This window comes from Toxoplasma gondii, chromosome VIIa (assembly GCF_000006565.2).
Source record: "Toxoplasma gondii ME49 chromosome VIIa, whole genome shotgun sequence".
Taxonomy (NCBI): domain Eukaryota; phylum Apicomplexa; class Conoidasida; order Eucoccidiorida; family Sarcocystidae; genus Toxoplasma; species Toxoplasma gondii.
Window position 1 is genome coordinate 4,424,686 of NC_031474.1, and position 15,747 is coordinate 4,440,432.

General features: G+C 50.5%; 2 protein-coding genes across 2 annotated transcripts; one reads left to right on the top strand and one right to left on the bottom strand.

Moving 5' to 3' along the window:
* Positions 1-861: 861 nt before the first annotated feature.
* Positions 862-6,723, bottom strand: TGME49_282180 (hypothetical protein). Its single transcript, XM_002371383.2, has 7 exons — positions 5,922-6,723; positions 4,918-4,992; positions 4,037-4,387; positions 3,418-3,498; positions 2,402-2,752; positions 1,717-1,787; positions 862-1,294 (listed from the first exon to the last, which is right to left on the bottom strand). Exons 2-7 carry the CDS (start codon positions 4,918-4,920, stop codon positions 1,219-1,221), a joined length of 933 nt encoding a protein of 310 aa, XP_002371424.1. The 5' UTR covers positions 4,921-4,992; positions 5,922-6,723; the 3' UTR covers positions 862-1,218.
* A 3,027-nt stretch (positions 6,724-9,750) lies between these two features.
* TGME49_282190 (hydrolase, NUDIX family protein) lies at positions 9,751-15,249 on the top strand. Its single transcript, XM_018781893.1, has 6 exons — positions 9,751-11,360; positions 11,806-11,906; positions 12,094-12,179; positions 12,559-12,657; positions 13,035-13,086; positions 13,568-15,249. The coding sequence occupies exons 1-6, from the start codon at positions 10,690-10,692 to the stop codon at positions 13,648-13,650; spliced, it is 1,092 nt and encodes a 363-aa protein (XP_018637471.1). The 5' UTR covers positions 9,751-10,689; the 3' UTR covers positions 13,651-15,249.
* The last annotated feature ends 498 nt before the right edge of the window (positions 15,250-15,747 follow it).

Consider the following 15,747-nt stretch of genomic DNA (forward strand, 5'->3'; position numbering starts at 1 on the left):
AGGAAGAAGATGAGTTCAAGCAGAGAAACGCCACATCCCCAAAAGGTGGTTCGGATGCCCGTGGCTGTTGGCCGGACACAGAAGAGTTCATCGTGATAAAAGAATCGATACTGGTCAGGCCAAGATTGCGGTCTAGGTCTAAGTCGGATTTATCCACGAACCGGACATCATATCCCCCGAGTAACTGGGAGGACGACGAGTTTTTTATGCCTGCTGGTTCCAATGTTTTGTGTCTTCCTGTCGGTTAAAGCCAGGTACGGCATGTGGTTGCGTTCGCAATAGTGGGGTCGCTTCCGTAATGTTGGCTGTTACGTAGAGTCAGAGCTCTTGAGCATGTCGGCAAATCTACCAATTTTTAAAGAGCTATCTAAATCCAGAGAGAACTACTTTAAAAAACCAAGGAAACAAGTCATCTTGATACGCATGTCATCGTCACGTGTGGCGGGCGCAGCTATTTTACGACACCTGCAAATGAGCTTCAAGGATGTGCGTCTCCAGTATGTTGGTACTGTGGTTGCTTAAGGCATGTGATTAGCTTTTTTACAGCGTAGAAATATGTAGCCTCAGTTCGCATACGGGTGTGGAGCTGATAAACACCCATACGGTCATTCCGTTAAGGCAGGTTGAAAATCAGAGTCTTAGTCCGGAACTACGTTATGGAGAAGTGTTGCCATCAACTGACATTTTTCGCCAAGACTAGGTATGCGCTACAGTAGCCTGGCAACTGAGTTCGTATAGGCTTTCGGTGACCAAGCACGCCTAGGGCAGATCGTGTACAGGCAGCACACTTTCCGAGCAAAGCTTTTTTTGTTGCTGTGCAGTGAATATATACTTGTCGCCGTCTTCCTGGCTTGACACTGGGCCGCGCGAAAGACTGGCGCCTCTGTTTCTGTCAGGAACAAATCGAGCAAGCCTGTTCACCAGCTGAAGTTTGCTTCCGCAGTCCAGTGTACCGATTGGAGACATCCCCACCGAAAATCGCCACTTCTGAAATCGAGGGAAGACAGCCCGTTTGATGGACCTCGGCTTCCTTCTTCCGCGAACACAACCCCCCTGTCTCTGATGAAGAGCACTGCCCTCACCCCTCACGACAGTGAACGAAAAAAAACCTGTTTCCCGCTCCACAGCCGTTCCAAGGATCTCTTTCGGCCTCTCCACGACAACCGCAGCGTGGACAACCAAGAACTTTGACGCCAGCACCATCCCTGCTTTACGAGTTTATTTCGTCGTCGGGATGAAGACATCCGTGAACATCATACGGGCAGGGCGCATGAGGGCATTCTTGTTGTCTTGTCTGAGGAGAAAAGGAACCGACACCCGAATGCACACCAAAAGTGTGGATTTAATGGTCTCAAAAATGTTACTACACAGAAACTGATGGCGGAGCTGCAGTGGTGAGTAGCGCCACCGATAGACACTCGAATTGGGTCCGCTTCGCACGTACTTAAACAGCTCTAGGATGTGTCAAGGATACCTGTAGCTTCATCCCCGGATTCCTCATCCCTTCGGGAAATAGCAGACTGGGCGGAGACATTTCAGGCGTCATCGTTTTTCAGCCAGATACTTTCAAACTCTGAAAAATGTGTTTTCCATCACTGCTCTCTCGTGACCCACATATACGCTGGTGGACAGCGCTTTGTCTTTCCTGGTCCTCGCTGAATCGTCAGCAGCGATCGACAAGACATAGAAAAAAACGAGTGATCTCCAGTCTCTCACCTGTCGATGTAGTCGCCCCAGTTGCCGGAAAGGTTGTTCGCAGTGAAACCCAGAGAAAAGGCACGGTAGGGCTGTTAGAAAAAGCATCAAACAAAAGTGGCTACGAGGTTTCACATGCCTGTGAAGTCCCAGAAGACCTTCCACGACACGACACGCGCAACCGCTCTAGACAACTATGTTCTACGGCATGCCTTGTGCGTTCTTGCAATAATTTTATCTGTAAATGGTGAGACACGCGTTGCTCGACGAAAGCGCATGGGGGCTGGATCATTCATCGTTTCCAGAAAAACACGAAACCGTGCACGGAAGGCGCAGCTCGTCTTCCACGTCTCTCTTGTCTCTTTGAAAGATTCAATCTACCTGCCGACATCCTTAGCCACCTCTGTCATAAGAGTCTCCCGGTCGTTAACGCGCTGCTCATCGCATTCTTCTTATTCGTGCGGCTGCTCCTTCTAAGCGTTTTTGTGCCCCTCGTTTCAGGCACCAATAGCCCACATTCGTCTCCCCGACGCATCTCTGGCTTCCTATTCCTGTTTTCCGACCGCCTGTCCCCAGTTTTGTGACTAGACTACAGACCCGATAAATGCGCTCCTTCAACTTATATGACGAAAGAAAGGCACGATTCCAATACCCATTCTAATTCGAAACCGTCCCTGCGCCGCCTTCAACCGGGCTTTTGGCCCACCTGTTCGTGGTCAGGGATAGGGAAGGTCTTGGTATCGGGGTTCTCCTTGCCGTAGGGCATCGCGTTGAAGTTCCACGTGACAGAAGGGGGAATGCCGTTTTGGCCGCTGTGTCCACAGGCGCCGTGTTCACCACAGCCGTCCGAAGTTCCGTGGTTCAGGTAGCTCACCAGAACATCAAAGTTCCTCGCCAGTGTCGCCTCCCGCAACGCCTCTTCCCAAGTTGTCTCCAGATCGTTTCTGTGCTCGGCATGGCGCTGAAGACGCGCTTCCTGTTGCTCCGACTCGCTATCCCAAAAACCTTCGGACGCATGCAACTGAGCCGCCTGCAGCTCCAGCAGCGAGGTGATGTCCTGCAACGCGAGGCAGCCGCAGAAAACACGACATAGTTGGATCTCTGCATGAACCACGTCATTTAACTTTACACGGGAAGACGAGTCCGGAAATAGGAAAAATATATACGGCTTTCGAAAACTAGTTACTTTGGGACTTAATACTGGAAGACGAGTCAGGAAAAAACTGTAAATACATCTTTGTGCGAAAACAATCGAGGTATATTTTCATTACACAAAACGCCGGTAGCGCAATTGGCAGAACGATGGAAAACAAGCAAACGTCCGTCTCTCTACAAGCTGTTCAACGGGTTCCATTTCTCCCGCATGATCTGCTTCCACACAGACCGCAGCCGTCAACGAGCAGGAAGCACGGACAACGGTGCTTTTGACAGAGGCAGGCGATACACGAGAAATGGTTAACGAAGCGAAGAAAAAGAAACAACAGCCGCCAGAAAAGCTACAGAACTGGAGAAAAGGTGTGGTCACAAACTCTCGGCTTCACATACAAAAACCTAGAGGAAGGAGACAGGGAAGGTAGCGTTGAAACCTGTCTCTTGCGCGGACACTTCAGGGATCGTGTGAAGGAAACGGAAAACCTTTGAATTATCAGAGACGCCTCAATGCACAGAGGAAGCCTGAGAGATTGTGAGCGATGAGCCCAAGAAGGTGAAAGGAAGACGTACCACGAGACGCTGATACATGTCGTTGAACTCCTTCGTGATGGCCATGTGGGTTGCAATGAAAGAGGCGAAAGCGACGAATTGCTAAAGCGGAAGAAATGAAAAGCAGACACCGCAGACGTAACGACGAAAGTCATGAAAACCGAGAAGAGTCCACTCTGGAAAGTGAACCTCGGCGAGGTTTCACAGACCGGAGACGCAAAATGAGGCCGCACAGGAAAGCACGGAGAAGAGTCATCGGCACAAGCCACTCACAGAAACCAAGGAAGTTCCACGGTGTTGAAAGTAATTCTGTCGCGTTTCCATGCTCCTTAACACTTCAGCTCTCCCTTTTTTTGTATCGCATCTGGATGGCGTTGCTGGCCCCTTCACAGCGCCTGGTCTACCCCCCGGCTGATGCATGTTTCAACCCAACCAACGGAGTTCTGCATGAATGCTCTACACATCGCGACCTGCTGGCCTGCTCAAGCCTGGGAACAGTTGTGGAGTTCCGCCTCTGCGAGCTGTGCCCTTTTTGCGTTCTGGAGTGTCGTTCACTTGGAGACAACAGAGACACGTCGAGCTCGAAATCTGGAGCGGAGCGCGAGGCTTTGGACTCCCGGCAGCGCGGTCCGTTGCTCACCAGCCTCAGGTCGGGGTTGTGTTTAACGACAAAGGCGTTGACCGGACGATACACAGCCACCGCCGCGTTCTTGATCGTGGAGGCACAGTCTCCGAAAATCTTTTCCAGGTACGGACGCATGCCGCGGATGAACAGCACGAAGTAGTTGTAGGTCGCATGTTCGCCGTAGTACGCATGGTCCGGCAGGGTTGGTCCAAAACGATGTTCTCGAGCGACGTGCCAGCTGGGCTTTGCGGCGCCTCCACTGAAGAATCGCTTCTGAGCAAACTGGGGGAGTGCTGGCTGCAGACGGAACGACTGCCACGTCTGTGCCGGCAGCTTCGACCCCAAAAAGAGGCGTCCGACCGGCGACTGCAGGGCGGCGAAAAAGACAAAAACTTCCTTATCTCGACCCGAGACGGCAAGCAGGTACACACCGTATTTCAAGTTTTTTCAGTTTTGGAGAAGGCGTTGACAAAAACAATCAGAAACACAAACAAGCCGCACACTTAGACGTGTCCACTACTCTTTTTTACATCCAAAAGGGTCCTCCCGTACCCAGAATATCGCCAAGGCATCCCAGAACCGCCTTCTACCCTGCTTGCCTCTAAAGTGCCGTTCCAGGGACGGGTCCACGCGACGCGAGAAAGGAAGGGCGGTGTGAAGAAGAGGGAGTTTTCTAGGGATTCTTAGGTTGCTATACATAACCACCTCCTTCTAGGCAGCACACACTACGAGTTAAACCTCGGCCTTCGACCTTCAAGGTCTGTGTTTACCAGATCCACGTTCGAGTGTGATTTTCTTGATTTAGTGTCAAGTGCTTGTAGTGGTATCCATCGTGCAGTTGGAAAACCAACAATTGCACACAAGTTTTACAAATATCATGGCATTTGCTGGCGTACCATTTTGGATACTAGTAGCTATGACTCCTGGAGGTGCCGGTCGAAGGGAGTGGGTCACGGCTGGCAAAGCGTTCTCTGCAGGCAGGACAGCAGACACGAAAAAGGGGGTCCGTGCAGGTAAGTCAGCAGAACCAGACGTGGCACACATTCCCTTAAGATATCTGTTCAACTAATATAAAAACGTTGTGTCTATACGAGTCTTTAGTACTTTGACAAACGCCTAGAGACCCGGAGTGCATGTGGGCAGATCGTGTCTGGGTGTCGACCACCGAAAGGATGATAACAGACTCGATAAAACGCAGAAAGGGGGAAAAGAAGCAGTCCACAAAACACGATGAGAGATAAAAACTCTGTGCGTGTGTGAAGTGTGTCGCAGAAATACCACAACCTTTATCCGGTGGGCTACTAAAAACACACGAGGAACAACCATCGCAGAGCTCTGAACCTCATCGTTATCCTCATCTCCAACTCTTGTTCGGGGAACAACACAGATGAACCCCTGTGCTGGTCTGGACAGAAAATGACAACTTTTCCCGTTAAAAAACAGGAAACATTCACAAGCCTTTAGTTCTCGGCCCACCCAGAGCTACCCTCTTGCGTTTTTGGCGCTTGTGTTTAGCTGGCTGGGCGAAAAGATGCCTGACGATATGACAGTCTTCACTAACTCAAAAGATTTTCCCTACGAACGGCGGAAGGTGTAGTACAGGAACAAGAGTAGATGCAGATGCCGCGAGTTCACCAAAGAAGAGTTGCGAAAAAGCCCAGACAGATACCGTGTCGAAGAGCAGAGGATACACGCAGGGGCTGGTGAAATAAAAAACCCAGAGTGGACCCGAATGCGCAGGACAGGAGGGGTGAAACAGTTTCAATAAAGGCAGCATCCTGGAACAGTATTTCCGATCGGACATTCTCGCAGATTATGGCTTTCACCACTGTGTTCTAATTGATCTACGGCATTTACGGTGAAACCCGAACCGTCTAGGTGGGCAGAAACCGCCGCCTACTTCTTGCAGAGGGGCACGGTCGTCGCCAAAGGGAAACCTGGACGCTAGAGACTGTCACCCCAGAAGAAAAAGCAGAAGAGAACAGAGCTTGTGTACGCGGTGGGACATGAATCCCTGCACCCACACGGAAGAGACATGGAACCCGTGTTGCGGTCGAACCGAAGAAAGACGGACGCGCCGTCTGCGAATGCACACAGAAAAGGGATAAAACGCGTCTCGAAGAGGGAAAGGGAGGAAAGCCGGCTAAAATCACAGCAGCGAAGAACGGAGAAAAAAGCTTCCACGACAGAGAATATCACAGACGACCGCGAAAGTGTCCAGATGGGGTCGCAAAAAAGAAACAGCCCAAACGAAAAACGAGCCACTGTCTCTCTACCAAGTACACCACTCGCTGAGACAAAATAGAAAAGGGAAAGAGTGCGGAACGCTTGAGTTCTGCTCTCGCAGTCCGCTTCCTATTTCTGTCGATTTTCAGACACAGAAAACAGCGGCCACAGCTGTCGCGGAGTCTCCTGTCGTCCCTCTCGCCCTTTAATCGACATCTTCCCCTAACTCCTCTTTTTTGTCGGACGGCCGTGTGCAACTGCGTATGCGTTGTCTTTCGAACCAAAACTCCTTCTCCCGCAGTTCTTCCGTGCACAATGGGGGAGTTACAGGAGCCAGGATTTCGTTTCTCAATGACACCACGTGGCAGGTTGTGGCACCTCTGCAACTACAAAGCTTCAGGGGGTTTTGTGTCAGTGCGACCACTGTGCTTCGTAGTTTCCGGATCACTGTAGGAGAAACAGAATGTGCGGTGGAGACAAGCAGAAAAGGAGCAAATAAGCAGCGACTGGATCAGGCATAACGTCGCCTTTCTTCTATGTTTACCTTTCGTTCACTCGTAGGACTTGCATGCAAGTCTTCGTGTACCGGATACAAGCTTTATTGTGTGAGCATGGTTGCGAGCACTCAGTAGGTCTGCGAGTCTATTCCGGGAACGCTGGGGCGAAGATAATTCACTACGTCACTTGGTGGAAATCAGAAGATCTTCCGCTAATTGTATCTATGGAACGTCGCCTCATAGCCTCATAGAGGGCGTTGCCGCGTCGCCTGCACAGCGTACTGCCCGGCAAAAGCAGCAACACACGAAGGCTGTGACCATCATATGTCAGGAAGAAGCTATCATGCTAGAATATAATAACGTTTGCAGTCGAGACGTGACGTCCTTTCATACGAAACCACCATTCCTCAACCAGCAGTACGCGAACCCCTGTGTGGCGTGGGAATGCCACCGAGGGCGGCGTCCTCGGTAAGACGGTTTCTGGTGTTGATTTCTTTCTCCGCTTTATCAGTTGTGGAACGGTGTTTTAACTGCGAAGGAATCGTGTATGCGCGTTCTTCGGACATGCCACTGCATGTGAAGACATCCTTAATGCTCGCTGTACCACACGCAGTGACATGCGCAGCTGAACATCTGAAAATTACGGGACATCGCCCTTCTGCTCCTTTTAGCTTGATAGTGTAAAGCCTTACTTATGTTTCTCTCCGCTGAGCTACCATCTCTGCCTCAGCGAAAGTCGTATCGGTATGAAAACCCAGCATTATGCATACCAAGTATTCCGCTGCGGAATGTCAACAAAAACTACCTGCGCTGTGTAACCAGGGAAAAACTCAAAGTAGTTTGCCTTTAGTGGAGAATGAGAACCAGATGGTGAGGAATATGCTAAGCGGTAGCAGCGGGTATATATTAAATAGAGATGCAATCTGGCAGCTCTTTTTTTGAGCGGCGTTCTGCGAATCGCTGAATGTTTGGGGAGCATGAGCACGCGGTAATGTACGAAGGCCTGTGTCACGTTTTACATACGATAGGTGCGAAGAAGAGAGCGTACCGTATTTGCTACGTGTGGCAGCGTTTTTTGTTTTTCACTTCCGTGAGCCGTTGACAATGTAGATGTAGTTCCCTGGCGTAGCACAACTCCAAAGGAGCTGTAAGATCTTTCAACTTTACAAAACTGCGTCGGGGGAGCAAAATGACGGATCGTCATGTTCTCAAAGTGCATTTAGCTTCGCGACGATATTGGAAAAGCCTCTGGCCACGAGCAACTGCGTTGAGGGTTGCAAGAAAGACAGATGTGGTAGAATGAGACATTTGGCAGTTCTTCAATCTTATATGTGTCACCTTTCCCTCTGATGTTCAAGGATGGTCCTGAGGGCACGGGCAAACTTGTACTTGGTGAATGGAGAGATGCATTGTCCCAGGACTTTTAAGTGTGGCATTTCCTTAACGTAAGCAATATTCACTTCTTCCAATGCACCTTTCCGTCTCAGGGCAAGTGCATCCTAATGGTGGAGTAGAAATGTACAAAAAGCTGCTAACAGGACATTCATCCGAAGGCAAGCTCAAGAGAAATTATGTCGTAGTTTCGTCCATAGAAACCGGGCTCTGTTTCTGTCGGCTGTTCATGTTGTGCGTGCTGCTTCCACAATGCACTGAGCTAGTATGCATGGTTGTAACATTGAATTAGCGTCATCCTGGACAGACGCACAGCGACACGGAAGCCAGAGCAAGGCCCTACATGTGCTGCTGTCGCCTTCAAGTAGCATTGCGAATGTGTTGGAGCATGCTTACTCGTATAGAGCAATGCACAAGAACTGTTGCATGTTTCTCTGTGATCTACCCAACATTCGCCTTCAACTAGCAGCACCAGTACTGTCACTCATATGTGTGGTATGTCTGAACGAGCGTTTCGGGATCCGACTTGAACGATGAAAGCGAACTGCCCCATATAGAGGCACTGTGCGCTAAAAGTGTCGGCGTGGATAGAAAACAGAGTCGGCATGTTTTGTAGGCGCCCTTACGACGGCCTGTGAGCGTGATAAGAGCGAAAGAATTGAAAACTCCAAACAAAAATTGCACTGTAGAGTGATTGAAGTGGCTGGCTTGAGAGGCGACGGAAGATTTGTAATCCCACTGTCCACCGGGGGCCTCAGCTCTGGTACCAGTCCTGTCATACGGACGGTCGATGCTGGTGTATGGAGTTCATTTCTTGAATAAATCCGTTGCAGAAAACGTAATCACATCCGCTTTCCCAGTTACTGCAGCAGTTCCGTTCCGCTTTCTACCTCACCCGCAACTTACTAGCTCTAGAGAGAGCCTTGAAAAGTCATTCGCCGGAGGTGACGACAGGCTCTGGTCTGTTTCTTGCAAAGGACTGGCTAGATGATACTTACGTGTTCTGTATTGACATATTCTCAACACATTAAAAGAGCATCTGCACCATCTAGGGCACTAGAGGCTACAAGTACAAAACAGATCGTCTTGCCGTTCACAGAAGACGGTGTGTCCGCACGCACTCACAGCGACGGCGGCGGTATGCCCGCAGAATCGAAGCAAAGTTCAAGTGATATCCACTGAATCTTCAATACCAGATTGCCCTGTTGGGGAGAAACCTTTGAAGATAGGTGGCAAAATGGATTCTGCTAAAAGTCTGGTCACTACGGGATGCAGCCTGCCGCTTTGTCAAACACACACAATAACGCTCATATGCAGAGATTCCAGCGAGAAGCAAGGATATTGAATGCCTGACTCGATGTTAAATTGGCCTGATAGAATCGTCTTACAATTGTCCTTCATATATATATATGTATATATTTTGGTTGGACAGCTAGCAGCCAACTCGACGACCTCTGGTGGGGAACGGGGCCGGCAACCTTTACGCAATTGGCTGCAATTGGCTGAATACTTACGACCATGCAGCTGGTGGGTTGTTTTCCACTCCAGCGTTGCGAGCGCTTCACAAAAGGCCGACAGGGTCACAATGGCAATGGCATTTGTGTCACTCTGGAAGAAACAGTAGGAATGTATGCTCCCACGGAAAATCTTTCCGCCGCCTTCTCGAGTCGCCTGGTAGACGACAGGAACTCGGTGGTGTTCTACGCTGAGTGCATGCACTTTCTGTCTGAATGATCGTTTTCAACGGAGGCCCAGCCACTTTTTGATGGCGATGGTAGCATCGACGAGGCGCTTTCGTGGTTCATTTTCTCGGCAGGAGATCGTCGCAGATTAAGCTTTTGTCCACAGGCCATAAATGCGCCTGTCACCAGGAGGGGGGGGAGTTTCAGTTGAAGATTGTCAGCCGACCTGAGGCCCAGAAGAGAGTTCACTACTGCATCGGCGCCTCTGTCCAGGGACCCGCTACGCGTTCCCTGCGTAATCGTCATCGTTGAGGAATCATGGAACACCCAGCTACGTTCGTTTTTGTTTGACTTCCGTGTCTGCGTCTCTCCGTATCTGTGGCGTTGCAGCTTGACACAAGTAGTATGTCACTGTTCCCCGTTTCTCGGTGTGCCCATCTGTGAACAACAAACAGATTTCATTTCTCTTTTACCAGGACAGGAGACCTGGTGACGGTGGTATCTCGCCCCAAAGGCAGCTCCCCTGTGTAGACGACGTAGGTCTTCGTGGATCGAGTGCTCCTTTTCGACGCATGCGACCTCGCGTACCCGGTGTGCCTTTTGGTTCTGTATAGTGCCGGCGCTTCTCTCATATTCGAACTGTCCAAAGTGTATCGCTGAGCCTCCGCAAGCTCCTGTACTACCACAAGAAAATGTGGAGCTTGCATTTGCGCCTGCTGTCGCGTCCGTAGCGTATGTCAATTTGTTCTTCGCCCCGGGGTGTATCCCCGTTGTGTCGACGACATTCTCGTGTGAATCTGTCCATCTCGAGTATCCCCCGCAAGTTTGAGGCATCCGGTCCGATTGGACAAACCACTCGCAAACTAGAACAATGAACTCCGTAGCTCCTGAACCGACTGTCCCTAATGGCCTGCCGGCAACTGGACCACGGCCTTGCGCAAGTGCTGGGCACAGGCGCCTGCACCCCGTTGGCAAGACTCGCCACGTTCGCATCGAAGAAATGCATCGTGGAGACTGGCTCAAGTTGGAAAAAGTCACGTACAAAGATGCGACTGGGTCTAGGGAACTTATCTGGGAGCGCTTCGTTCGCGTCACGCCGCTGCATGCAGACCACACTCAGGTTACGCAGGTCCCGGCAGTTTCGAATGAGTCGTCGCCGTCGTTCCGGCCCGAAGGCGAGGTGGACACGGACGTTGAAGCGGTTTCAGATGGGAACAAGTCCTCGGCTGCTTCCTGCCTGCAGACTTTGCCGGCGTCTGCTGGTGAAGAAAACTGCTACTGCAGTGAAGCCGCCACATCTCAGCCAGCTGGACAGACCGGACGCGAGGACGTGCCAGAGCAGAAGGTCTTAGGACGCACAGACCAACATGATGGGTGGCGAGACGAAGGAAGGATGGCAAGTGCAGATGGGAGATTGGAGACCACGACGGATGTTCCCCAGGAAAATGTTGAGGCTGACAGCGTTGCAGTCGTCGCCATAGCTCATGGGGGACGGACCTCGAAGGAGGATGACTCGAGCATCATTCTCGTCAAACAGTACCGGTAATCAGCTGCTCCACAGACTGCTGCCGACCCTTTACATGGGACCTCCACTGTTAGGATTCAATCCGACCCTTGCTCTTACCACGGATTTTAAACTCGAGACTATCCCATATTGGATCGTCGACATCTCTCGCTTTACATGGTTATTGAACCGGTTTGCGCATGGCCTAGAAGGCAAGTGAGCGGCCGGTGTCGCCGACACGCAGTTGAGCCAAGAAATTTCAGTATTCGTGAGAAAAAGACTCGTGTGCATCGTGTTGTAAATAGCCATCGACGAAGTGGGGTCACCAAGTTTTCAGCAACTGCCAAGAGATAAAGGCTGTCGTCTTGCTGGCAGCGAACCACTGAGAGATAAAGTCCTCCTTCTGCTTCCGCATGATCCGTGTTATGCACTGCACAACACCCGCAATTCACGGAAGCAAAGATTTCCGTTGATGTTTCACAGGCCTGCAGTGGACGCCGTCACCGTGGAACTTCCTGGCGGTCTAGTGGACAAAGGGGAGGACGTTGGAACGGCGGCAGTGCGAGAGCTAAGGGAAGAGACAGGTAAGGAACAGGCGGAGAGTTTGGAGCATGGGGAAGTAAGCTGCCGACAGTGGATTGTGAGAACCACCGCGCTAGTAAGGTGCCATACATTTGCATTCTTTGGACTCAGAGTCTTCACGGTGCTGGACAAACTTACAAAGAACAGTGACAGGGAGAAAGGCTGCGTGTGCTTTTGCCTGCGGCCCAGGTTTCGTAGGAACGGTCGTTTCAGTGGGGCCTAAAGTGACGCAGAGCACGCTAGGGAGAGAAGAACTCCACCTCGTCACTATTCTGGTGAGTTGCCAGAGCATCTAACGGCTTCTTTCTTCATGTACTGCAACTCCGCTGAATTCGGGCCAGCTATATGTGAACCAAAGATGATAATTTCAGGGCCTTCAAAGAGAAAATTAGAAGTGCGAAGTACACGAATAGTCGTTCTGCTCGGTTTGTGAGTCTCCGTTTCGTGGATGGCGTCGACTGAGGTGGTGGCGGGTTCCTGTGCGTGGCTTAGCATTCGACACCGTAGCAGTCCTGTTTCGTTTCAAACAGGAAACCTCACTGCTGGCGAAATTCTGAAGGAAGAAGCTCCTCTGAGGGGCTAATTGAGGTTGAGCGTCTCTCAAGGAGGCAGCTGGTGTGTCAGGTTCAGAGGTGCTGTGGTTGTTCTCCGTAGGTGGATCTGGAAGCTTCCGCCAACGTGACTCCGCGACAGCAGTTGGATACAGAAGAGGATATTGAAGTTGTCGTCATTCCTCTCCGCGATCTACTGCAGGCAAGCCACGTCTTTGCTGTTTTTTTGCTAGGCACTGTGGGACAGAAAGCCACTAGCGCGAGGGCCAAGGATAGCTAATTGTCTGGAGTCTTCGACCCGCGGAGTTCTTTCGTGGCGACACTGCTTGGCCTTCGTCTCTCTTGCCCACTCGCCAGTGTGATGCTTCATTGTTAATCGAAGCGTCGCGTCGCTGGATGTGTTTGCCCAAGGCTTTGTAGATGACTTTTTGTCACTGCCACATGTGCTTTAACGTGGTGAACAAAAGCACTCTGGTCAGAAGAAGGGTGGGAAGCACTGTATACACGACAGCACTGAGGGAACGCGCGAGCTCTGCAACTCACAATCGACTGCGCACTGGCGATGTTTTTCCTTCTCAGGAGCTGAACCGTTTTGCAAGCGAGGGATATACAATCTTTGACAGTCTTTACAGTGAGTGGAAAATGCTGTCGCGTACACGTGTTTTTGCTATCATCCACCTTGCGGAGAACACACATGCGTGCCAATCGAATTTGCCGCAGGGTAACCAGGAATTTACAGGCGAGATTGCTTTTTCACTCTCAAGAAGGAAAGTGACATCGCTGCAACACGGTGGGCGGTACTTTTGTGGACAAAACCTTTTCGACGCACATGGTGAAGCGTCTCAAGGGAGTGAAATTCGCCTTTCTGCAGATGTAGTTCACTGGCAGTGCGTATACTGGTCGCCATTGTCGAATTTGCTCAGGATCGGTCATTTCAGAGCTTGCCCTGTGGTACTTTGGTGGAGACACGATGTCATTTGATATAACCAAAATCCTTCCGTTTCAAATTTTTAAATACAATATATTGAGGCGATTCTTTTCACGTAGCACTGGAGTCGGACTAAGAGGCACACAACCAATTTGGCCCAGTGTGTGATGTGGTGCGTGGTCAGGTTTCGCATATGGCTTGCATTTGCAGTCAGGACTGCTGAAGAATATTTTACCCCCCTCTCCTCAACAACCATCGGGCGAGTAGCCGACAAGGCACGAACCTCAGTTCGTTCTTTGCTTCTACTGACTGCTCGACGTGTCAAATGTAGCAAATTTTTAACATCACTCGCAAACGTGTATGTAAAACACTAAATACAACATCCTCCTGGTGAACTTGTGTTCAGGCACCGCCGCCGCCGTACAATAGTCCACAGTCCGTTGTATTGTATCATATGATTTGTGCCGCATCATGGTTTCAACAAAATATTGTTAGGGTGCTGTGATCATGATGTACTTCATGCCTGCCGTGAGCTGCAGTCGTGATGTATTTCATGCGTCGTGAGCTGTACTTGCGTGGTGCAAGGCTGCTTAGTGTCGCTATATGGTCATTTTTTTCAGAATACCTTGCTCCCCTGTCGCAAAGAAAGCTCTGCCATGTCAGCCGCATGATGCGGTCGAATGCCAGAGGTGCCGGGAAGCTTACGCCTGTAAAAACTGTAGTATCCTCAGTAACAACTTCCTTCGCTTGCCGATTACAGCGCAGAACAAGCAAGAATTGTTGCGACTGGGCTGGGCTCGATGTACCTGCGTGTTGATCTCTTTTGTCACTATAAAGGGCAGCGAAACGCGGTTTTTGGTGACAGAATGTTGTTTGCCAACACGCAGAGAACTGAGAAGCATAGTAGCTGCGATGGTGACTTTTCGGGTGGACCGTGGTAGAATATATTGTTCCTGAGATTTGATGGCCGTGAGTAATAGAAGGGGCAAGTCCCGCGGCATCGTTTCAACCTACAATAGGGAAATGCGCGTCACTTCACAACTCCGACGGTTAAAAGTCTGTAGACTTGACCGCAGTCCACGTTATAAGCAGGTTCATTCTGTTGCTTCAACAGCAGTCGGTGTTTGTCCGGAGCCCCTGTGTGGATCAGTCTCTTCGTCATACGCATATCCAAGTCGCAAGCGATACGGTATCCACGTTAACCAGAATGTGGCAGAATTCACCAGCAGAATCAAGCAGCGAAGACTGTTCCGCATTATGAGATAGCACACTTGATTTTTTTCTCTACGGCAAGAACAACGCGGCTATGGAACTTTTTCAGCTGTAGCCCCACGAATGAGACCTACGTTTTGGTGACAGCGCTATGTGTTTGCTCACGTGAATCGAGGTAAAACTAGTAAGAGTCATACCTTACTGCGCCGAAGAAACCGAGCGTCCGCTACTCAAATGCATCAGTCTGCGGGCGACTATCAAATAGTGCGCTGTACAATTGCTATGCGAAAGTGACAATTTCCGTCTCCAGCGGATCGAATGGGTTACACACCTCCGCTGTTATTGTGTTTGTGCCTCTGTACTTCTGGGAATGACGAACGATACTCTCAGGTTTCATAGAATGTGGAGCCTTTTCCCCGTCTATGCACGCTTGCAGATGTGTCAGCTTTGAAGTCGGTCGCCGCGCCGCACAGGCGAAATGATTTTAACGGCGAAAGCTCCGCAAGCACATTTCTTTAACTTCAGTGTGGAAGACGGTTTGCAATCCGAAGGACTGTTGTGTTCTCTATGAGGGCACACACAGACAGGACGACAGATGGGTGTGTGCTTCGGGCCAACGCTGTCGCTTCTGTTGGCCTGCTGCAAATCTCTGCGTGCATTTTGCTATCACGATGACGTGTAACGTTAACTGGAGATCTGGATATAGACTTTTACGCGCTTCGATCACATTTTGCCCACTTTCTTTCACGGCGGATCCTATAGGTCAAAGCGCCCTCGCTGGTGTGGTACGGTTCGCCGTTGTGCCGGTTCCTTGCGGCGATTGCCTTCCACAGTAGGTTTACGCGTTAGCGTGTTGCCTGACAGTTCTACAGGGACCCATCCCGCCTGGAAATCATTCTTACAGAAAGAGATTATGAGAGTTGTGTTGACGGAAACTTCCGGCGTTGCAGCACATGACACGTGATTCGTGGGACAGGGCAGACACTCCGTGGCCTCCGTTGTTGATCGTGACACTTTCACTTCAATGTTCACCTCAGATAAAAGAGTTGAGAGGGTCCGATTCGAATGGTCGTATCGCCCACTTCCACGGCCGTGAGCATATCCAATCTGCAGAGGTCACACGTCCCAAAATGGCAAAAACTACAAACAACG

Coding starts and splice junctions, on each gene's coding strand:
- TGME49_282180 (XM_002371383.2), bottom strand. Junction 1,788..2,401: donor CTATCCCTGACCACGAACAG/GTGGGCCAAAAG, acceptor TTTTTCTAACAG/CCCTACCGTGCCTTTTCTCT. Junction 1,295..1,716: donor TGGGGCGACTACATCGACAG/GTGAGAGACTGG, acceptor TTTTCTCCTCAG/ACAAGACAACAAGAATGCCC.
- TGME49_282190 (XM_018781893.1), top strand. CDS start 10,690: ATGAACTCCGTAGCTCCTGAACCGACTGTCCCTAATGGCCTGCCGGCA. Junction 12,180..12,558: donor TCCACCTCGTCACTATTCTG/GTGAGTTGCCAG, acceptor TGTTCTCCGTAG/GTGGATCTGGAAGCTTCCGC. Junction 13,087..13,567: donor AATCTTTGACAGTCTTTACA/GTGAGTGGAAAA, acceptor GTGCGTGGTCAG/GTTTCGCATATGGCTTGCAT.